This window comes from Heptranchias perlo, chromosome 2 (genome assembly GCF_035084215.1).
Source record: "Heptranchias perlo isolate sHepPer1 chromosome 2, sHepPer1.hap1, whole genome shotgun sequence".
Lineage (NCBI taxonomy): Eukaryota > Metazoa > Chordata > Chondrichthyes > Hexanchiformes > Hexanchidae > Heptranchias > Heptranchias perlo.
The window spans coordinates 95,945,280-95,968,506 of NC_090326.1; the positions used below are offsets into that span (position 1 = coordinate 95,945,280).

The 23,227-nt window shown below is 43.3% G+C and overlaps 1 protein-coding gene across 1 annotated transcript in view; it reads right to left on the reverse strand.

Annotated features, from left to right (window-relative positions):
- gabbr2 (gamma-aminobutyric acid (GABA) B receptor, 2) overlaps positions 1–23,227 on the reverse strand; it is a 971,826-nt gene that overhangs the window by 23,836 nt on the left and 924,763 nt on the right. Inside the window, 2 exon segments of the mRNA XM_068004534.1 lie at positions 2,659–2,883; positions 5,489–5,599. Coding sequence (XP_067860635.1) covers positions 2,659–2,883; positions 5,489–5,599 — 336 coding nt within the window.

Here is a 23,227-nt window from a genome sequence, read left to right on the forward strand (position 1 = left end):
CTGCTACTACTCTGGGCCACCCACCTTTCTCCAGACAATCCCAGGGAATGGCGGTAAGAAGGGTGTAAGGCAGGAAAAACTCCTGGAATCATGCCCCACCCTCGGATCTTACGTGTGGTAGGCTAATGAGGGATAACAAATCCTATTGCATGTAAATGCCAGCAGGGGTTGGGGCACGGATTCCGGGCTCGAGTCAGAAATGCAGCAGTAGGCCTTACTCCCTGATCTTGTCTCCTTTTCTGCCACCATCCTGCCTGATTTCAATTCTGGCCCCAACTCAATTAATCGCCTCAACTAAATCTAGGAGTGGAACATTTATGCAGAGCCTCCAACTTACCTGGCCCAACATTCACCCTAAACTCTTCATCCCTGAAGTTCTGTTGGGCTACCACCAATCTCTTGCTGTAACTATGGTGGGAGACCCCAGGGAAATAGTTCAAAGGGTCAATTTCAGTAATTAGTGCTGTTTTTCCAGGATTTCTGCCAGTCTCTCACCGAACATTGGTGGCCCTATAGAATGTCAGGGCCCTCCACTTTTATATCTGTCATATCCTTAAAAAGCCCCTTCAGCTGTGGCTCAGTTGGTAACACTCTCGCCTCCGAGTCAGGAGGTTGTGGGTTTAAGTTCCACTCCAGCGACTTGAGTACAAAATCGAGGCTGACACTTCAGTGCAGTACTGAGGGAGCGCTGCCTTGTCGGAAGTGCCACCTTTCAGATCAGACGTTAAACCTACCCTCTCAGGTCGACGTAAAAGGGCCCATGGCACTATTTCGAAGAAGAGCAGGGGAGTTCTCCCTGGTGTCCTGGCCGATATTTATCCCTCAACGGAACATCACTAAAATGGATTATCTGCTCATTATCACATTGCTGGGACCTTGCTGTGTGCAAATTGGCTGCCGCATTTCTTACATTTCAAAAGTACTTAATTGGCTGTAAAACACTTTGGGACGTCCTGAGGTCGTAAAAGATGATATAAATGCAAATCTTTCTTCTTTTTACCACCTTGACCATACTTTCACTCACCATGTTTGAACTCTTTAGTGATTCTTTGATCACTGCTCTGTGTCCATTTTCACCTCTGTGAAGCACATTGGGACTTTTTATAAACATGAATTGTTGTAATTCTGTTTGACTCTGAGCTGGGCTTCCTGCCTAGATCTATTCCATTGCCAAAACAGCTTATTCTCACTGGAACGTTCCCTATCTACATCCGTGCCTCTCTCCCACTGCTGCCAAGACCTTTATCTATGTTTTCATCACTTCGGGGATTGAGTTCTCCAGCGCCCTCCCTGCTTCTCCATAAATTGCAACTTATTTGAACTTCCACTATTTGAGTCCATTCTTGAACTGAGTCCAACATTGCTACCAGCCCATCGCTCCTAAGCTCCACTGGCTCCCCCAGCCCCCTTGAATTCAGGATGTGGAGATGCCGGTGATGGACTGGGGTGGACAAATGTAAGGAGTCTTACAACACCAGGTTATAGTCCAACAGCTTTATTTGTAATCACAAGCTTTCGGAGCTTTCCTCCTTCGTCAGGTGAGTGTAGGATTCCGCAAATTTACAGCATTTCTCTGACTATATATGCTGTGCATTTACGGAATCCTACACTCACCTGGCGAAGGAGGAAAGCTCCGAAAGCTTGTGATTACAAATAAAGCTGTTGGACTATAACCTGGTGTTGTAAGACTCCTTACCCTTGAATTCAGGATGCTCATCCTTATTTTCAAATCCTCCATGGCCTCACTAGACTCTACCTTGGCAATGTGCTCCAGCCGTACGTCCTCACATACTCCTTCCTTCTTGGCGTCAGCTTGCTCACTGTAAATTCTATTTCCTTTTATTATTTTGTTTGGTGTCCACCTTTTTCCATCTTGCAAAATGCTCTGTGACTTTTCTTTTGCATGTGGAGCACAATGGAATGGTAAGATATCGTTACTGTAAAGGTGCAATGGGGGAAATGCACAAATAGGATATTCTAGGGCAACCATGACAGAAAGACGAAGGCCAAATGCTAATTCAGATTTTCTTACACATTTAAATTGCACTTAGCATTGGAGATTTATAACCCTAGAAATTAGTGTTTGTGATATTAATGCACAAACACTTAGTCTGTTTGTGTGACATTCCTTTGTCCACTATTTTAATAGAGATATTAACCACTGTATTTTAAATGGGTTAGTGCAGCCCTTCAAATAGCGGAGAAGGGGGCATACTTGGAAAATTGGTGCGACAATCTCCTCTTTTACTCTTTTCAACCTGAATGGTCTCCTACATTGTGGATTTTGGCCCTTCAGCCTGGATAAATGTCGCCTGGATCATGGGTGGATCATCTCTCAGCCAGATAGGAGACATGCCGGTCAGTGTAGCTTTGAAAGTATCCATCCGTCCAGTTTTCTATCAGTCTAGCTATCCATTCAAGTATCTGTTATTTTCTGCTGATATTGAATCTCACCCACTGGCTGCACTTGGTGGGGAAATCATCAGCAGTACACCAGCGATTTCCTGATATACCCGGCCTAGCAGGCGAGGCTCCCCACCAGCAAAAGATCAGCCCTGAAATGCATTAGGGAGTTAGAAAACTGCTTCAATACTGAATCCTGTTAATCCTGAAGTATTACTTTAACTTACTTTATTGGTAACTTCTCATTCGACCTACCTTTGGCACAAACACCAGGCAGAGAGTGATGGTGCTGCAGAAAATGATCACCAGAGCCACAATACAGAACTGGACGTTTGGCTGGTCTCGAGTTAGGAAAGAAACTGCAGCTCCTATAATGCACATGATTCCCACATTATATACACTCATTCCGATGTACTTGCTGTCATTCAGGGCAGGGATGCTCACATTCCGAGTCTCCCAAGCAAGAAAACATCCAAACAACTGAAAGAGAAAAAACGTATTTAAATTCAGTATTAAAATAAAGAAGCAGAGCTTAGAAATTACTGTTTGCAATATTAGCAGATGAATGCTTAATTCATTCTGTTGTCTGCTATTTAAGAGTGTGTGTGAACCCATTTAAAATAAATAGGCGAACGCCTGTGTTAAAATAACAGACAGAGGAATATTATGTGACTGCATTAAATGTTCACCCACTAATAATAAAACATACAAAAAAGAATATTTAATGAGAGGCTGTTAAATATAAAGAGGTATCCAGACAAGTAACAGATTGATGAAGCTGGGTGATTGCTTTGTCCATTTGGGTCCCCCCATTTGTTACATTTTCCAACTTTAAGATATTCTTTTATTTCTAGAATGGCAAACTAATAGCAATTGTTAAATTTTAAAAAAGATTTACTATCAAACAAGTGTAGGCAATGGAGGAACTACTTTATATTTATGGATAGTGTTGTGGAAGAATATGGTAGGTGGTGTGTGCAATGATGTAGGCCCCAAAAATCTGTGGGCTGCGATCCCTGTGGTTACCCCAAGATTGTGCTTACCGGTGCCCTCCAATGCTGGCCCTGCTGGAGTTTGCGGGGTCAGGGGAAGACCACCTCATTTGCATAGAGCCAGCAAGTGCCTGCGTCAGTGTGGGTACATCTCTGGTGCCCACCTGCTCCACACAGCCAGAAAGTCTAGCTTGGACCCCTGAAGACATTGGTCAATTCAAAAAAAAATTGGGCCAGAAATCGCACTGAGTGGTGGGGCAACGCTCACCTCAGCTCCTGCAAATTAAATCAACGAAAATACTTACCGCGGGCTCTGTGGTGCAAATTGCTTGAATTTGAACTTTAAACAAAATGTGCGCTATCGACCCAGCCTCTGAGCAGTGTGAGTTGCTGCACGGCCGGAGAAGTCTGTGAGGAGAAGATACACCCACAAAATCTGCCAGGAAGAGAAGTCGCGCCCACAGACTCTGGCTGCATTGCTGAAGCAGGCAAGCAGACTTCATTCATTTAAAGTTAGAATTCTGTATGTCATTGTAAATAAAAATTTTGCACTTTTTAAATAAAAAGCCAAATTAAATTAAAAAGACAGAAGGGAAAAGCAAAAAAAAAAATTTTAATTTTAATTTTTTTTTAATGACCAAAAACTATTAAAATAAGGAGTAATTTGAGACTCCACATTTTTTTAAAGTTATTTTTTAGTTGTTTGGCAGTCATTAATACTATTAAAACTTAGTTTAGCCCTGTATTTTTAAGTGTACCTGTTTAGTGGCGCAATTGTTACTTTCCAGCTGGGCAGATAAGCCAGTTGCGGCTTTTTCAATGATTTCTCTAATTGCAGTGTGCGATGTCCCTTTAATTTGAAGCTGTCATATCGCCGGCGAGCCACTAGGAGCAAGTTCATGATTTCCGCATTTTACTGAGCATGTGCAAATGGGGGAACTTGCTCCTTCAATTCACCACTAAAAACTGAGAGCGCTGTTGAGCTCCTCCATTATTTCGGGAGCGATTTCTGGCCCATTGCATCAGAAACCTTGCACAGGGGGCCAAGGGGGTGCTGGATGGGATCTCAGGGGAAGGTGGGGTTCTGGATATCCCCCTCCATCCCAATGGTGAGCAGTCACTGGATCTTCTGACCGCATGAGCCAGGCAGACACCAGAGATGCGCTCGTAGTGGTGCAGGTGTTCACTGGTCCTGTGCAAACAAGGGGCCTTCCTGCTGACCCCACAAACTCTGGCAGGGTCAGAGCTGACAGTGCACATGCGCGTGTGATCTCAATGGAATCGTGGCCTGTGGACTTTCAGTGCCAATAGTGAAACAGAACAACATCTTGATCTAACAACTCCAAGTTCAATACTGTATTGTAAGGAAGTACAATTTCTTTTTGTACCAAAACAGATCACTTGACAGACACAACAACAGCAACAACTACTCCTACAATTACTATTACTACCTCTTGTGTTTGAGGAGGAATGTACAATGGAACAGAGTAGGAATAGTGGGGAAGTAGAGGCGGAGAAGGTTGCAGAAGTAGGGAGGAGTGAGGCCAGATTTGTAGACAAGAATGATGAATTTGAAGCTGATGGACTAGGAGACAGTGGGTCAGTGAGAACACGGTGAAAGGTCAGTGGGATTTAATGCAAGAAAGGATGCAGGTGAGGTCGTTCTGGATGAGTTAGGGTTTAGGATGGAGCCCGGACACTGGCTAAGAGAGTATTAGAAAAACCAAGTCAGGAAGTGATGAAGGCATAAATAAGGCTTTTAGAAGATTGAGGTAGGGACAGCAATGGTAGATATTTCAGAGGTGGAAGTAGGCAGTCTTGCTGATGGATTGGACATGAGTTTTAAGTTGAGCTCAGGATTGAGCAGAATACTGAAGTACCACACTGCTGGGTTGAACATGAGTGAACATCCAGGAAAGGGAATAGGATCAAGGGCTAAGGCATGGAGGCTCTGGCACAAATTAAACAGATGGCTTTGGTCAAACATAGTGAAAAAGATCAAAGAAAATACAAAGTTGTGAATTTGGTAGGATAACATAATAGATGTGATTCATCCAAAAACTGTTTTGAGATAAAAACAGTGCAATTCATACCATAAGAAGCCCTTTATATGCATATACAATGCCCAGCCAAATGGTCATGTTGGCATTTTCACAGTGCTCCAGCAAAGGACGGATTGCAAAATCTCTCCCAGCAGGATCCGGCTGCAAGAACAAAGAACAGTCAAGTCACATAAACTTTCAACATTCTCAATTATCAGGCAATAATGGGCAGTTAGAACCGTTGTTAGGTTTAGGTGTGAAATTAGTCAGTGAAAGAAATCTGGTCATAAGATGAATGGCCCTGGTGAACTGGTAAAGGTAGAAGTAAATTTTGAAAACAGTTTGTTTCGGAAATGAAATGGTGGCAGTTATCCTTTCACTGTACCAGTCATAATTCTCACACTTAGGAACAGAAGAACAGGAGTAGGCTATTCAGCCCCTCAAACCTGTTCCACCATCCAATGAGATCATGGCTGATCTGTATCCTAACTCCATTTATCCATCTTGGCTCCATATCCTGTAATACCCTTGGGCTAGCAAAAATCTATCGACCTCAGATTTAAAATGATTAATTGAGCTTTTTGTGGGAGGGAGTTCCACATTTGTACCATCCTTTGCATGAAGTAGTATTTTCTAGCTTCTCTCCTGAATGGCCTGGCTCTGATTTTAAGGTTATGTCCCTTTGTCCTAGACTCTCCCACCAGCAGAAAAAGTTTCTATCTATCCTATCAGTTCCTTTCAAAATCCTAAATAACTCAATCAAATCACCACTTAACTGTCTATATTCCAGGTAATACAAGCTTAGTTTATGTAATCTCTCCTCATAATTTAACCCTTGGAGCCCTGGTAACATTCTGGTGAATCTGCGCTGCACTCGTTCCGAGGCCAATATATCTTTTCCAATGTGCAGTGCCCAGAATTGTACACAGTACTCCAGAAATAAAAACTGAAAATTATGGAAATACTCAGCAGGTCAGGCAGCATCTGTGGAGAGAGAAAGTTAACATTTCAGATCGATGTCCTTTCACTGGAACTCCAGATGTGGTCTAACCAGGGCTTTGTAGAGTTGTAGAAAAACTTCCTGCCCTTTATATTCTAGCTCTCTAGATATAAAGGTTAACACTCTATTGGCCTTTTTGATTATTTTTTGTACATGACCACTATATTTTAGTGATCTATATACATGGACCCCAAAATCTCTTTGGATCTCCACTGTTCCTAGCTTTTCACCATTTAAAAAATACTCGGATCTATCCTTTTTTGGTCCAAAATGGATGACCTCACACTTACCTGCGTTGAAATCCATCTGCCATATTTTTGGCCACTCGCTTAATTTATCAATGTCTCTTTGTAATTTTATGCCCTCGTCTACATTACTTATTATGCCACCAATCTTTGTGTCATCGGCAAACTTGGATATTATGGCTCTCTATTGAGTTATCTAAGTTATTAATAAATATAGTGAATAGCTGAGGTCCCAGCACAAGTCCTTGTGGGACACCACTAGTCACCTCCTTCCAATTCGAGTACATATCCATTATCTCTACTCTCTATCTTCTACCGCCTAACCAATCTCGTAACCAGGTCAATAATTTGCCTTCAATTCCATGAGCTTTAATTTTAACTAACAGTCTTTTATGTGGAATGACTTTTATCGAGTGCCTCTGGAAGTCCCTATAAACTATATCTATAGACACAGTCCACTACTTTAATTACTTCCTCAAAAAATTCAATTGGGTTCGTTAGACATGACCTACCCTTTACAAATCCATATTGGCTCTCTCTAATCAGCTCAAATTTCTCTAAGTGCTCAGTCACTCTTTCCTTAATTATAGATTCCAATAACTTCCCCAGAACAGATGTTAGAGTAACAGGTCTATAAATTCCTGGTTTCTTTCTCCCCTTTCTTAAATAATGGAGTTACATTTGCAATTTTCCAATCTAAAGGGACAATTCCTGAATCGAGAGAGCTTTGAAAGATTATTGCTAAAGCATCTGCAATTTCCTCACCTACTCCTTTAAAACCCTGGGGTGGAAACCATCAGGTCCTGGGGATTTGTTAGTCTTTAATGCCATTATTTTTTCTAATACTGTTTTCTTGCTTATGTTAACTTTAGCGAGTTGCAGTCCTTGATTCATTATTAATTTCCCTGGAATGTCAGGTACTTTATCTTGTTTCCATACAACTACCAGAAGAGTAAACGGGAAGGTGTTGTGTGTAGTCCATTGGATCTCTACCAGCAAAATATAAAGGAGCCTTTCTTAGCTCAAGTAGGCACTTTCTCTTACTTTTCTCCAAATGGAATGTCTGTCAGATCTTAAAGGGAAGATAAGCATGCAAGACGTTTTGCCTCACTTAGAGGAGGGTGCCATGACATGATTAGAAACACCATGATATTATCACATTGCCAATTATATCTGTCCACTACTAATTTGTCATTCTAAATCTTACTTTTAGTCTTAACTTAACAAAAATATTAAATAGAGAGCCACATATCGAAGTTTGCTGATGAAACAAAGATAGGCAGCATTGTAAGCAGTATAGATGGAAGCATAAAATTACAGAGTGATATTAATAGATTAAGTGAATGGGCAAATGGATTTCAAAGTAGGCGAGTATGAGGTCATCCACTTCGGACCTAAAAAGGATAGATCAGAATACTTTCTAAATGGTTGAAAAAGGGGAGGTCCAAAGAGACTTAGGGGTCCATGTACATAGATCATTAAAATGTCATGGACAGGTACAGAAAATAAGGCTAATGGAATGCTGGCCTTTATATCTACAGGATTAGAATACAAGGGGGTAGAAATTATGCTACAGCTATACAAACCCCTGGTTATACCACACCTGGAGTACAATGTTCAGTTCTGGGCACCACACCTTAGGAAGGATATATTGGCCTTGGAGAGAGTGCAGCGTAGATTTACTAGAATGATACCTGGACTCCAAGGGTTAAATTATGAGGAGAGATTACACAAACTAGGGTTGTATTCCCTGGAATTTAGAAGATTAAGGAGTGATTTGATCGAAGTTTTCAAGATATTAAGGGGAACTGATAGAGTAGATAAAGAGAGAAACTATTTCCACTGGTCGGGGAATCTAGGACTAGGGGGACATAGCTTAAAAATTAGAGCCAGGACATTCAGGAGTGAAGAAAACACTTTTACATGCAAAGGTTGGTAGAAGTTTGGAAATCTCTTCCACAAACGGCAGTTGATGCTAGCTCAATTGTTAATTTTAAATCTGAAATTGATTGATTTTTGTTAACCAAAATTATTACGGGATATGGGGCTAAGGCGAGTATATGGAGTTAGGTCACAGATCAGCCATGATCTCACTGAATGGCGGAACAAGCTCGAGGAGCTAAATAGCCTACTCCTGTTCCTATGTTCCTAAGTCTGTGCTTCAGCAGTGCTTAAGTCAGAAACTAGAGTCTTAAACTTAAATAAAGCCAATTACATAGGTATGAGGGGCGAGCTGGCTAAGGTAGATTGGGAAATTAGATTAAAGGATATGACAGTTGATAAGCAATGGTGAACATTTAAAGAAATATTTCAATATTCTCAACAAATATACATTCCATTGAGAAATAAAAACTCCACGGGAAAAGTGATCTATCCGTGGCTAACTAAAGAAGTTAAGGATTGTATTAGATTAAAAGAAGAGGCCTATAATGTTGCCATCAAGAGTAGTAAGCCTGAGGATTGGAAGAGTTTTAGAAACCAGCAAAGGACGACCAAAAAATTGATAAAATGGGAGAAAATTGACTATGAAAGTAAACTAGCAAGAAATATAAAAACGGATTTTAAGAGCTTCTACAAATATGTAAAAAGGAAGGGAGTAGCAAATGTAAACGTAGGTCCCTTAGAGGCTGAGACAGGAGAAATTATAATGGGGAATGAGGAAATGGCAGAGATGTTAAATAAATATTTTGTATCTGTCTTCACAGTAGAAGACACAAAAAGTATACCAGAAATAGTGGAGAATCAAGAGGCTAATGAAAGTGAGGAACTTAAAGTAATTAATATCAGTAGAGAAAAAGTACTGAAGAAACTAATTGGACTAAAAGCCGATTAATCCCCTGGGCCTGAAGGCCTACATCTGAGGGTTCGTTAGAGGTGGCTGCATTAGTTATGATCTTCCAAAATTCCGTAGGTTCTGGAATGGTCCCAGCGGATTAGAAGGTAGCAAATGTAACCCCGCTATAAAGAAAGGAGGGAGAGAGAACACAGGGAACTACAGACCAGTTAACCTAACATCAGTCATCGGGAAAATGGTGGAATCTATTATTAAGGAAGTGGCAACAGGGCACTTAGAAAATCATAATATGATTAGGCAGAGTCAACGTGGATTTATGAAAGTGAAATCGTGTTTGACAAATTTATTAGAGTTTTTTGAGGATGTAACTAGCAGGGTAGATAAAGGGGAACAAGTGGATGTAGTATATTTGGATTTTCAAAAGGCATTCGATAAGGTGCCACAGAAAAGGTTGTTATGCAAGATAAGGGCTCATGGGGTTGGGGGTAACATATTAGCATGGATTGAGGATTGGTTAACGGACAGAAAACAGAGAATCGGGATAAACGGATCATTTTCAGGTTGGCAGACTGTAACTAGTGGGGTGCCGCAAGGATCAGGGCTTGGGCCTCAGCTATTTACAATCTATACTAATGACTTGGATGAAGGGACTGAGTGTAATGTATCCAAGTTTGCTGACGATAGAATTCTGGGTGGGAAAGTAAGCTGTGAGGAGGACACAAAGAGTCTGCAAAGGGATATAGACAGGTTAAGTGAGTGGGCAAGAAGGTGGCAGATGGAGTATAATGTGGGGAAATGTGAGGTTATTCACTTTGGTGGGAAGAATAGAAAAACAGAATAATTTTTAAATGGTGAGAAACTATTAAATGTTGGTGTTCAGAGGGATTTGGGTGTCCTCGTACAAGAAACACAAAATATTAGCATGCAGGTACAGCAAGCAATTAGGAAAGCAAATGGAATGTTGGCCTTTATTGTAAAGGGGTTGGAGTACAAGAGTAAGGAAGTCTTACTACAATTGTACAGGGCTTTGGTGAGACCTCACCTGGAGTACTGTGTACAGGTCTCCTTATCTAAGGAAGGATATACTTGCCTTAGAGGCGGTGCAACAAAGGTTCACTAGATTAATTCCTGGGATGAGAGGGTTGTCCGATGAGGAGAGGTTGCGTAAAATGAGCCTATACTCTCTGGAATTTAGAAAAATGAGAGGTGATCTCATTGAAACTTATAAGATTATGAGAGGGCTTGACAGGGTAGATGCTAAGAGGCTGTTTCCCCTGGCTGGAGAGTCTAGAACTAGTGGGTACAGTCGCAGGATAAGGGGCTGGCCATTTGACACTGAGATGTGGAGGAATTTCTTCACTCCGAGGCTTGTGATTCTTTAGAATTCTCTACCCCAGAGGGCTGTGGATGCTCAGTCATTGAATATATTCAAGGCTGAGATCGATAGATTTTTGGACTCTAGGGGAATCAAGGGATATGGGGATCGGGCAGGAAAGTGGAGTTGAGGTCAAAGGTTAGCCATGATCTTATTGAATGGCGGAGCAGGCTCGAGGGGCCGTATGGCCTACTCCTGCTTCTAGTTCTTATGTTCTTATGTGCGGCAGAATGTCTGCTGCAGCTTGAACTTGCCATGGTGTTTGACATTGTAGCATGGCAGCAAAGTTTTTTTCACTGTTCCAGGAAATGAAACATCCAAAAAACTTCCTAATTTTGTAATTATGACCCTTTAATATATACCAAGCAGAGACAAGGATTAACACCACAACGCTAATAGATTCATAAAGCTAGTTATATTAATATCTAATTCACACATACTCTAACAGAGAAAGGCAGAGATTTGGAGCTTCAAACTCTTCTCCAGTTTTATAATGTTGTATAACTTTACTGGCATGTCCTAAGCTTGCAGTCTTGATATATACATTGCTGTTTTGAAGATTCCCAGTCTATTATAGGACTGTATGACTACATTACAAAGAGCTACTGTGTAGAAATAATTTCTTAATAAATCATTCACGCTACCTTTTCAGAAAATAAAAGAGATTTTTTAACTTTAACTTTAGAATAGCTGGCAAGATGGTTGTGTTGGTGTGTTTCATTCTTCCATTTTTTTCAGAAGTTAACCTATCATTTTCACATTAATGCAACGTGGTTTTGGGCATGCACTGACATGAAAGTAGCAGTTTAAATCATGAGTTAGGTCAGTGATCTGACTGCCAAGCAATTAAGACAAGACCACATTGAGCTAGTAATCTCATAATGCTTGGAATTTAAGTGCGGTATAACCGCAGTTCAGTTAAAAGTGTCCAGGTGATCCATCCTGAGAATTTTATAAACTTGTTTTTCTATGTTTTTAATGTTAAGATAAAGCAACCACTCCACCCACGTTCATGTAGCATTAAATATTAACTGCCTGAAAAGCAAAGTTCTGTGTCTGTACCCAGGTATGTATGGACAGAACTCCCTTGCCACTAAGCTCAGAGCAAGTTACAGTTGCAGCACCATGGGTCTGAGCATCACACTCTGATACTGGGCTCAGACTGATACGTGTAATATAACTGCATTGTGTAGGTTTGATGGATAAATAAACATATATATTGCCTTTTAAGTAGAGGAAGGCCTCCAATAGAACCAGTGGCATGATTTATAACCACCATTATTGGCATTAGATTTATAGTGGATAGGTACCAAAATAAAAGAGCTACAAGAATGGACCAGACCATCCCACTCTGGTACAAATTTATTGAGCAGACACTTGAAAACTGTACCCTCGAAGGCTAAGTTTCTCTTAACCTTTCTATTTGTTTCTTACCAACAAAGGTGGCTGCTGGAGAACATGCTGCTAGCAGAGGAACAAGTTGTGGCTTCTGTTAATTTCACACAAGTTTTAACATGTGAAAGAAAATAATTATAGATAGCACAGCAGCAAGACAGTTCGGTTAACCATAATTTCTCATCTTGAGCAGCAGCACCGGCGGCGGCAGAGGGGGAGAGCGGGAGAGTGTGAGAGCGGGAGAGGAGGGGGAGGAGAGTGTGGGAGAGGGGGAGAGCGGGAGAGGAGGAGAAGGGGAGAGCGGGAGAGGAGGAGAAGGGGAGAGCGGGATAGGAGGAGAGAGGGAGAGCGGGACAGGAGGAAATGAGAGCGGGGGAGGAAAGGGGGAGAACGGAAGAGGGGGAGGAAACGGGGACAATGGGAGAGGGGGAGAGCGGGGACAGGAGGAACGGAGAGTGGGAGAGGAGGAGTGGGGGAGTGGGGGAGAACGGGAGAGGGGGAGGGGGGAGAGGAGGAGAGGAGGAGAGCGGGCGAGGCGGAGAGCGGGAGAGGGGGAGAGCGGGTGAGGTAGTGTAGGGGAGAGCGGGAGAGGAGGAGAGCGGGAGAAGGGGAGGGGGGAGAGCAGGAGATGGGGAGTGCTGGACAGGGGGAGAGTGGGAGAGCGAGAGAGCGGCAGAGGGGAAGAGCGGGAGAGGAGGTGAGCGGGAGAGGGGAGGAGCGGCAGAGGGGGGGAGCGGCAGAGGGGGGGAGCGGCAGAAGGGGGGAGCGGCAGAGGGGGTGGGGGGAGGGTGAAGGGTGAGAGCGGAAGAGGGGGAGAGGATGAGAGGAGGAGAGGGGGTGAGTGGCAGAGAGGGGGTGAGTGGCAGAGGGGGGGGGAGCAGCAGAGGGGGGTGGGGGGAGAGGGAGAGGAGGAGAGGGGGAGAGCGGGAGAGGAAAGGAGTGGGAGAGGGTGAAGGGTGAGAGGGGGAGAGGATGAGAGGGGTGAGGATGAGAGGGGGAGAGGATGAGAGGGGGAAAGGAGGAGAGGAGGAGAGTGGGAGGGAGGGAGGGGAGGAGTGTCAGGGAGAAAAAACCCAAAGTGACATCAGAACAAGGGAAGGAGTGATTGGTGAGTGTTTTTTTGAAGTCTTTAGTCTATTTTTGTTAAGTTTCGTTAATAATCTAATAAATCGAGGCATGGTCCTGTCGAATGTACATCCTGTGTCATATGGAAACTCTAGGACGCATCTCGTGTCCTGGTCAACCACAGGTGCAGGAAGTGTCGTCAGCTGGAGGAGCTCGAGCTCCGGGTTTCTGAGCTTGAGCAGCAGCTGGTGTCACTACAGTGCATCCATAAGGTTGAGAGTTTTGTGGATAGCATGTTTCAGGAGGTGGTCACCCCACAGCTTAAGAGAGTACAAGCAGAGAGGGACTGGGTGACCACCAGACAGACAAGAAGGAGCAGGCAGGTAGTGCAGGAGTCCCCTGAGGACATCTCGCTCTCTAACTTCACTGGTGTGGGAGAGGGTTCCTCTGTGGTATGCAGCCAGAGCCAGGTCCACAGCACCATGGGAGGCTCAGCTGTACAAGGCGGGGAGGAGAAAGGTCAGGAGAGCAATAGTGATAGGGAATTCTATAGCTAAGGGAGCAGACAGGCGTTTCTGCGGCCGCAGACGTGATTCCAGGATAGTATGTTGCCAGGGTCAAGGATGTTACTGAGCGGCTGCAGAACATTCTGAAGGGGGAAGGTGACCAGTGAGAGGTCATGGTCCATATTGGTACCAACGACACAGGTAGAAAGAGGGATGAGGTCCTGCAGGCAGATTTTAGGAAGTTAGGAAAGAGATTAATAAGTAGGACCTCAAAGGTAGTAATCTCCGGATTACTCCCGGTGCCACATGCTAGTAAGCATAGAAATAAGAGGATAGTGAAGATGAATGCATGGCTGGAGAGATGATGCAGGAGGGAGGGCTTTAGATCCTTGGGGCATTGGGACCAGTACTGGCGGAGATGGGACCTGTACAAGCCGGACGGGTTGCACCTCAACAGAGCTGGGACCAATTTACTCGCGGGGAGGTTCATTAGTGCTGTGGGGAAAGGTTTAAACTAATTTGGCAGGGGGATGGGCACCAGGATGTAGCATTGGAAAGGAGAAACAAGGTGCATAAAGGATTGGGAGATACAGATAGCAGTAGAGTAAGAAATAGTACGGTATTAGACGAGATCAGACTAAGAGAGAATACAAGAAGGTCTAAGATAGGTTTATAGTGCATGTATGTTAACGCACACAGCGTAGTAAACAAGGTTGGTGAGCTGCAGGCGCAATTAGCCACATGGGAATATGATGTTGTGGCGATAACGGAGACCTGGCTAAAAAAGGGCAAGATTGGGTACTAGATATTTCTGGATACAAGGTGTTCAGGAAAGATAGGTAAGGAAGGAAAAGAGAGTGTGTGTGGGTGGGGGGGGGGGGGGGGGGCGGGGTGGCAGTATTGATTAAGGAGCATATTACAATGCTGGAGAGAGAGGATGTCCTGGAGGGATCAAGGACAGAATCTATTTGGTCAGAGTTAAGAAACAACAGAGGTGCCATTGCACTACTGGGTGTATTCTACAGGCCACCAACTAGTGGGAAGGATATCATTGTCGCTGGGTCAAAATCCTGGAACTCCCTACCTAACAGCACTGTGGGAGAACCTTCACCACACAGACTGCAGCGGTTCAAGAAGGCGGCTCACCACCACCTTCTCAAGGACAATTAGGGATGGGCAATAAATGCCGGCCTTGCCAGCAACGCCCACATCGCATGAATGAATAAAAAAAAATATCGAGGAACAAATTTGCAGGGAAATTACAGAGAGGTGCAAGGGCCGTAGAGAAGTGATAATGGGTGACTTCAACTATCCGAATATAGACTGGGATAGTAATAGTGTAAGGGGCAAAGAGGGGGAGGAATTCTTGAAGAGTGTTCAGGAGAACTTTCTTCACCAGTACATTTCTGGCCCAACGAGGAAGGAAGCTTTGCTGGATCTGGTTCTGAGGAATGAGATGGGTCAAGTGGAGCAAGGGTCAGTGGGGGAACATTTAGGGAACAGTGATCATAGTATCATGAGATTTAGATTAGCTATATAAAAGGACAAGGAGCACTCAAGAGTAAAAATACTCAATTGGAGGAGGATAAATTTCAGTGGGATGAGAACGGATCTGGCCCGGGTAAATTGGAATCAAAGATTGGCAGGCAAAACTGTAATCGAACAATGGGCAGCCTTTAAAGAGGAGATGGTTCAGGTACAGTCTAGGTACATTCCCACGAGGGGGAAAGGTAGGGCAACTAAAACCAGAGCACCTTGGATGATGAAGGAGATAGAGAGTAAGATGAAGCAGAAAAAAGGGGCGAATGACAGATGTCAGGTTGATAATGCAAGTGAGAACCAGGCTGAATATAGAAAGTTCAGAGGGCAAGTGAAAAAGGAAATAAGAGGGGAAAAGGGAGAGTATAAGAATAGACTGGCAGCAAACATAAATGGGAATCCAAAAGTCTTCTTTCGGCATGTAAGCAGGTGGTAAAAGGAGGGTTGGGACCAATTAGGGACCAAAAAGGAGATCTGCGCAGGAGGCAGAGGGCATGGCTGAGGTACTAAAAGAGTACTTTGGCATCTGTCTTTACCATGGAAGATGATGGTGCCAGAGTCTCAGTAAAAGAAGAGGTACTGGGTGGACTAAAAATTGAAAAAGAGGAGGTACTAGAAACTTAAAGTAGATAAGTCACCTGTCCGGATGGGATGCATCCTAGGTTGCTGAGGGAAGTAAGGGTGGAAATTGCGGCGGTACTGGCCATAATCTTCCAAACATCCTTAGATACTGTGGTGGTGCCAGAGGACTGGAGAATTGCAAATGTTACACCGTTGTTCAAAAAAGGGTGTAAGGATAAACCAGCAACTACAGGCCAGTCAGTTTAACCTCAGTGGTGGGGAAGCTTTTAGAAATGATAATCCGGGACAAAATTAACAGTCAATCGGACAAGTGGGGATTAATCAAGGAAAACCAGCACGGATTTGTTAAAGGCAAATCGTGTTTAACTAACTTGATTGAGTTTTTTGATGAGGTAACAAAGAGGGTAGATGAGGGCAATGTAGTTGATGTGGTGTATATGGACTTCTAAAAGGCATTTGATAAAGTGCCACATAATAGGCTCGTCAGCAAAGGTGAAGCCAATGGAATAAAAGCGGCAGTGGCAGCATGGATACAGAATTGCCTAAGAGACAGGAAACTGAGAATAGTGGTGAACGGTTGTTTTTTGGACTGGAGGGTGGTGTACAGTGGTGTTCCCCAGGGGTCAGTACTAGGACCACTGCTTTTCTTGATATATATTAACAACTTGGACTTGGGTGTAACAGGGCACAATTTCCAAATTTGCAGATGACACAAAACTTGGAAGTGTAGTAAACAGAGAGGAGGATAGTGATAGACTTCAAGAGGACATAGACAGGCTGGTGGAATTGGCGGATATGTGGCAAATGAAATTAATGCAGAGAAGGATGAAGTGATACATTTTGGTAGGAAGAACAAGGAGAGGCAATATAAACCATAGGGTACAATTCTAAATGGGGTGCAGGAACAGAGAGACCTGGGAGTATATGTGCACAGGTCGTTGAAGGTGGCAGGGCAGGTTGAGAAAGCGATTAAAAAAGCATCAGGGTTCTTGGGCTTTATAAATAGAGGCATAGGGTACAAAAGCAAGGAGGTTATGATGAACCTTTATAAAACACTGGTTCGGCCACAACTGGAATATTGTGTCCAATTCTGGGCACCGCATTTTAGGAAGGATGTGAAGGCCAATGGATTGTTGCAGAAAAGATTTACTAGAATGGTTCCAGGGATGAGGGACTTCAATTACGTGGACAGACTGGAGAAGCTGGGGTTGTTCTCCTTAAAGCAGAGAAGGTTGAGAGGCGTTTTGATAGAGGTGTACAAAATCATGAGGAGTCTAGACAGAGTGATTGAGAGAAACTCGTTCCATTGGTGGAAGGGTCGAGAACCAGAGGACACAGATTTAAAGTGATTGGCAAAAGAACCAAAGGCGACATGAGGAAAAACTTTTTTATGCAGCAAGTGGTTATGATCTGGAATGCACTGCCTGAAAGGATGGTGGAGGCAGATTCAATCATGGCTTTCAAAAGGGAATTAGATAAGCACTTGAAGGGAAAAATTTGCAGGGGAAAGGGCGGGGGAGTGGGACAGCCTGATTGCTTTTGCAGAGAGCCGGCAGGGTTTTGACGGCCTGAATGGCCTCTTTCTGTGCTGTAACCATTCTATGATTCTATGAACTGAACAGAGCTGAAGTAAACAAAACAAAGGCAGGACCAAACCAGACTGCACAAACAAAATTTATTGGATCAGATAGAACAAAACAGACCAGAATGGAACAAAACAGAACAGAACGGAATAAAACAGAACCAATGGGCCAGACCACAACAGATCACAGGAAATCTCTGGGTGGAGTTTCCGCTAGGAGTGTAATTGGCAAAATATGCCCAGAAAGGCAGTTTTGCCGAGGTGAAGTTATGTTGAAGCTTCCGTGGAAAGTCATTAGCATAAGCCCGAATGTAAAATCTCCCATGAATCAGCTCAATCAAACAGCGTAATCGATCATAATCGATTTGTGGCTGGAACAGGGCATCACAAAGAGGAGTGGGATTGCCAAGAAATTAACCATTCTTCAACTTTTTAAACTAAATGATCTACAGCAGAGTAGGATAGATCAACTGACTGATTTAATGCTCTTGGCTTACTTTTTAATTGGCCATCAATTGACTCCGAGTCACTGCGGTCTTCAATTACTGCAGCAGAGCAGGACACACCTGTGTGGCTTCAATTGATGCTGGTCACAGGTCTTGTGTACCGAGGGCAGATTAATTGACTGCATTTAAACTAATTTAAACCAAATTTAAAGTGATTTGAAGCAATTACAGCAGCAGCAGGATAAACAGACCTGAGTGAGATTTCAATTGGCTGCTGGTCACTGTAGGCCAGTTCAATAACACTGGCTTCATGTGACCACGGATGATGAACTTGCCATTCCGACAATTCTGCTTTTCTTTCTGTGCAAGGTGCAATACAATAATTCATTACTGAACTGAGAGACTTTGGGGAGAATTTTAATTAATTTTTTGTTATTCGTTCATGGGATGTGGGCATCGCTGGCGAGGCTGGCATTTATTGCCCATCCCTAATTGCCCTTGAGGAGGTGGTGGTGAGCCGCCTTCTTGAACCACTGCAGTCCCTGTGGTGACAGTTCTCCCACAGTGCTGTTAGGAAGGGAGTTCCAGGATTTTGACCCAGCGACGATGAAGGAACAGCAATATATTTCCAAATCGGGATGGTGTGTGACTTGGAGAGGAATGTGCAGGTGGTGTTGTTCCCATGGGCCTGCTGCTCTTGTCCTTCTAGGTGGTAGAGGTCGCGGGTTTGGGAGGTGCTGTCGAAGAAGCCTTGGCGAGTTGCTGCAGTGCATCCTGTGGATGGTACACACTGCAGCCACTGTGCGCCGGTGGTGAAGGGAGTGAATGTTTAGGGTGGTGGATGGGGTGTCAATCAAGCGGGCTGCTTTGTCCTGGATGCTCCTTGAGCTTCTGCTTCTTGAGTGTTGTTGGAGCTGCACTCATCCAAGCAAGTGGAGAGTATTCCATCACACTCCTGACTTGTGCCTTGTAGATGGTGGAGCGGCTTTGAGGAGTCATGGGGAGACCATAATGGGTAGAATCCAGGCAGCAGGGCAGTTAAAATGGAGCGAGAGACTTACCAGCTGGCTTCCCTCACCGATCTGGCTGACTGCGATTTTAAATTTTAGGCGGCAAGGACATCCACCCGAAGCCGGCGGGATCCTTCTTTAAATATGCAGACCGGGCTCCGATGAAGACATCGGGGCCTGACTGCAATATTAATCGGAGGCCTGAGCAGGGAGCATTGGTAACTTCCCAAAGTTGCCGAGAAGATGAGCAGGGATTGGAAGAGGCCCAGAAAGGTAAGTTTAAAAAAAACATTTTAAGTTTCCTTGTGAGCCAGAATGAGCAGGAGTGCTCCTCCCAGCCCCACATGGAAACTTGGAGCCTCCCCTGCCCATGGCTTCCCTCCCCTGACCCCGATCTCTAGCTGACCTTCCTCCTGAAGACTTATTGCAGTGCCAGGACCCTTCCCTCTGGTCCCCAGTAGGGCCTCCTGTTGCCTGATTTTATTAGCCGGGAAGCCACTTCCTGCGAACTTCCAGGCCATTTTGTTAAAATTGACTGGGCCTCCCCACTGCCACTCCTAAATCGGCCAGCCATTCACAAGGCTGCATTTCCACCCGGAACTTAGAATCAACCCGTATGAATTACAGGCAACCAAAGAAATCAAAATTCTGACCTTGTGTTGGGGATTGAAGCACTCTTTTGTTAAACTCAGTGGGAATAGTCTTCATTTTTAACTGAGTTATTTTCCTTTACAAATACTGTCATTTAACACTGCTACCTTGGACCAAGCAATTTTTTTTTTTGAGTGGGCTGTTTATAAGATTCCAATGTATAAAGCAACTGTTTTTGAACCAAAAGTCCATTTAACCACTTATGTTTGTGTCATATAATATGGAACTATTGTATTTTATTTAAGTAAACTTCCATAATCAGAACAGCAAATAATTAAGCCATGACTTCGTCCAGCCCTACCCCTGTACTGTCCCCATCTGGTTTTGGACTTGACAATAGGAAATAACCCTGCCCTCCTCAGTACTCTGGCGTGCATTTTCCAATATTTTGAGAGAGTTTCCTGACAACAGCACTGATATTTAAATCCATGAATCTTTCAGCCAGTTAATTGGTAACTTTCTCTCTGCCCTCTCCCTCTTCCATTACTGGTGAACAAAGCAAACATTGCATTGAAATCTGCAGCACCTCCCAATGTTTCCTTTTCCTCTCAGTACCAGGCATTAGAATAATGAACTCTGGAGAAAATAGTGAATTATTCAGTGTTGTTTCAAAGACATCAGATTTTGAAATGGAATCATGTTTTATTAATGGATCAATTTATTTTGCTTGCTATGGCTCTGCTTTAGAAAGCTTAATTACAATGGAGAAGGTGAATGAGGTCTTGCTAAGATAGTTTGAGGAGCTAGGGTCTAAATTGATAAGCAGAACCCCCTCAAAGGTGGTAATCTCTGGGTTACTACCTGAGCCACGTGCAAATTGGCACAGGGACAAACAGATCAGATAACGTAATGCGTGGCTCAAAGAGTGGTGTGGGAGGAAGGGGCTTCGATTCATGGGGCACTGGCACCAGTACTGGGGAAAGAGGGAGCTGTTCCAATGGGAGGGGCTCTACTTAAACCGGGCCGGGGCCAGCGTCCTGGCGAATCGAATAACTAGGGCTGTAGATAGGGCTTTAAACTAAGAGGCGGGGGGGGGGGGCGGGGAGGGGGGAAGAGAGGAGTCAGGTGAGGGGAAATTTAGAAATCTAATGAGCAAAGTTAAGACAATAGAACAGTGTAGTGACTTGGGTAAAGATAAGCAGTGTGGCAGGAAGAGACAGAGAGTTTACTAATAATAGTGCATCAACAAGTAAAGTCATAGCAGGAAAAAATGGTAAAAAGTCAAAATTAAAGGCTCTTTATCTGAATGCATGGAGCATTCGTAACAAGATAGATGAATTAATTGCACAAATAGAGATAAATGGGTTTGACCTAATAACCATTACAGAGACATGGTTGCAAAATGACCAAGGTTGAGAACTAAATATTCCAGCATACATGATATTTAGAAAAGACAGGCAGAATGGAAAAGGAGGGGGTGTAACCCTAATAATAAAGGATGACATAAGGTCAGTAGTGAGAAAGGATCTTGGCTCGGAGGATCAGGAAGTAGAAACAGTATGGGTGGAAATAAGAAATAACAAGGGGCAGAAAACACTGGTGGGAGTAGTTTATAGGCCCCCTAATAGTAGCTATACCATTGGACAGAGTATTAATCATGAAATAATAGGAGCTCATAACAAAGGTAATCATGGGGGACTTTAATCTGCATATAGATTGGGCAAATCAAATTGGCAAAGGTAGTTTGGAAGACAAGTTCATGGAATGTATTCGAGATGGTTTCCTAGAGCAATACATCACGGAACCAACCAGGGAACAGGCTATTTTAGTTCTTGTATTATGTAATGAGAGGGTTAATTAGTAATCTCACAGTAAAAGAACCTCTGGGGAAGAGCGATCATAATTTGATCGAATTTCACATTGAGTTTGAAAGTAATGTACTTAAATCAGAAACTAGAGTCTTAAACTTAAATAAAGCCAATTACATAGATATGAGGGGCGAGTTTTCAAAGGTAGATTGGGAAACTAAATTAAAGGGTTTGACAGTTGAAAAGCAATTGCAAACATTTAAAGAAATATTTCAATATTCTCAACAAATATACATTCCATTGAGATATAAAAACTCCACGGGAAAAGTGATCCACCCGTGGCCAACTAAAGAAATTAAGGAGAGTATTAGATTGAAAGAAGAGGCATATAATGTTGCCAAGAAGAGTAATAAGCCTGGGGATTGGGAGAGTTTTAGAAACCAACAAAGGACAACCAGAAAATTGATAAAAAGGGAGAAAATAAAATGTGAAAGTAAATTAGCAAGAAATATAAAAATGGATTGTAAGAGCTTCTACAAGTATGTAAAAAGGAAGAGAGTAGCAAAAGTAAACGTTGGTCCCTTAGAGGCTGAGACTGGAGAAATTATAATGGGGAATCAGGAAGTGGCAGATGCATTAAACAAATATTTTGTATCTGTCTTCACAGTAGAAGACACAAAAACCATACCAGAAATAATGGGGAACCAAGGGGTAAATGAGAATGAGGAACTTAAAACACTTAAAATACCAGAGAAAAAGTATTGGACAAACTAATGGGACTAAAAGCCAACAAATCCTCTGGACCTGATGGCCTACATCCGTGGGTTCTAAAAGAGGTGGCTGTAGAGATAGTGGATGCTTTAGTTATGATCTTCCAAAATTCTCTGAATTCTGGAACGGTCCCAGTGGACTGGAAGGTAGCAAATGTTACCCCTGACATCGGTCATCGGGAAAATGCTGGAATCCTTTATTAAGGAAGTAGTAACAGGGCACTTAGAACATCCAATATGATTAGGAAGAGTCAACATAGTTTTATGAACGGGAAATCATGTTTGACATATTTATTAGAGTTTTTTAAAACTAGCAGGGTAGATAAAGGAGAACCAGTGGATGTAGAATATTTGGATTTTCAAAAGGCATTCGATAAGGTGCCACATAAAAGGTTGTTACACAAAAGTAGGGCTCATGGGGCTGGAGGTAATATATTAGCATGGATTGATGGATTGGTTAAAGAACAGAAAACAGAGAGTAGGGATAAATGGGTCATTCTCAGGTTGGCAGGCTGTAACTAGTGGGGTGCCGCAAGGATCGGTGCTTGGGCCTCAGCTATTTACAATCTATATTAATGACTTAGATGAAGGGACCGAGTGTAATGTATCCAAGTTGGCTGATGATACAAAGCTAGATGGGAAAGTAAGCTGTGAGGAGGACACAAAGAGTCTGCAAAGAGATATAGACAGGTTAAGTGAGTGGGAAAGAAAGTGGCAGATGGAGTATAATGTGGGGGAATGCAAAGTTATTCACTTTGGTAGAAAGGATTAAAAAAGAATATTTTTTAAATGGTGAGAAACTATTAAATGTTGGTGTTGAGAGAGACTTGGATGTCCTCGTACAAGAAACACAAAAAGTTAGTATGCAGGTACAGCAGGCAATTAGGAAAGCAAATGGCATGTTGGTCTTTATTGTAAGGGGGTTGGAGTACAAGAGTAAGAAAGTCTTACTACAGTTGTACGGGGCTTTGGTGAGGCCTCTCCTGGAGTACTGGAGCATACAGTTTTGGTCTCCTTATCTAAGGAAGGATATACTTGCCTTAGAGGCAGTGCAACGAAGGTTCACTAGATTAATTCCTGGG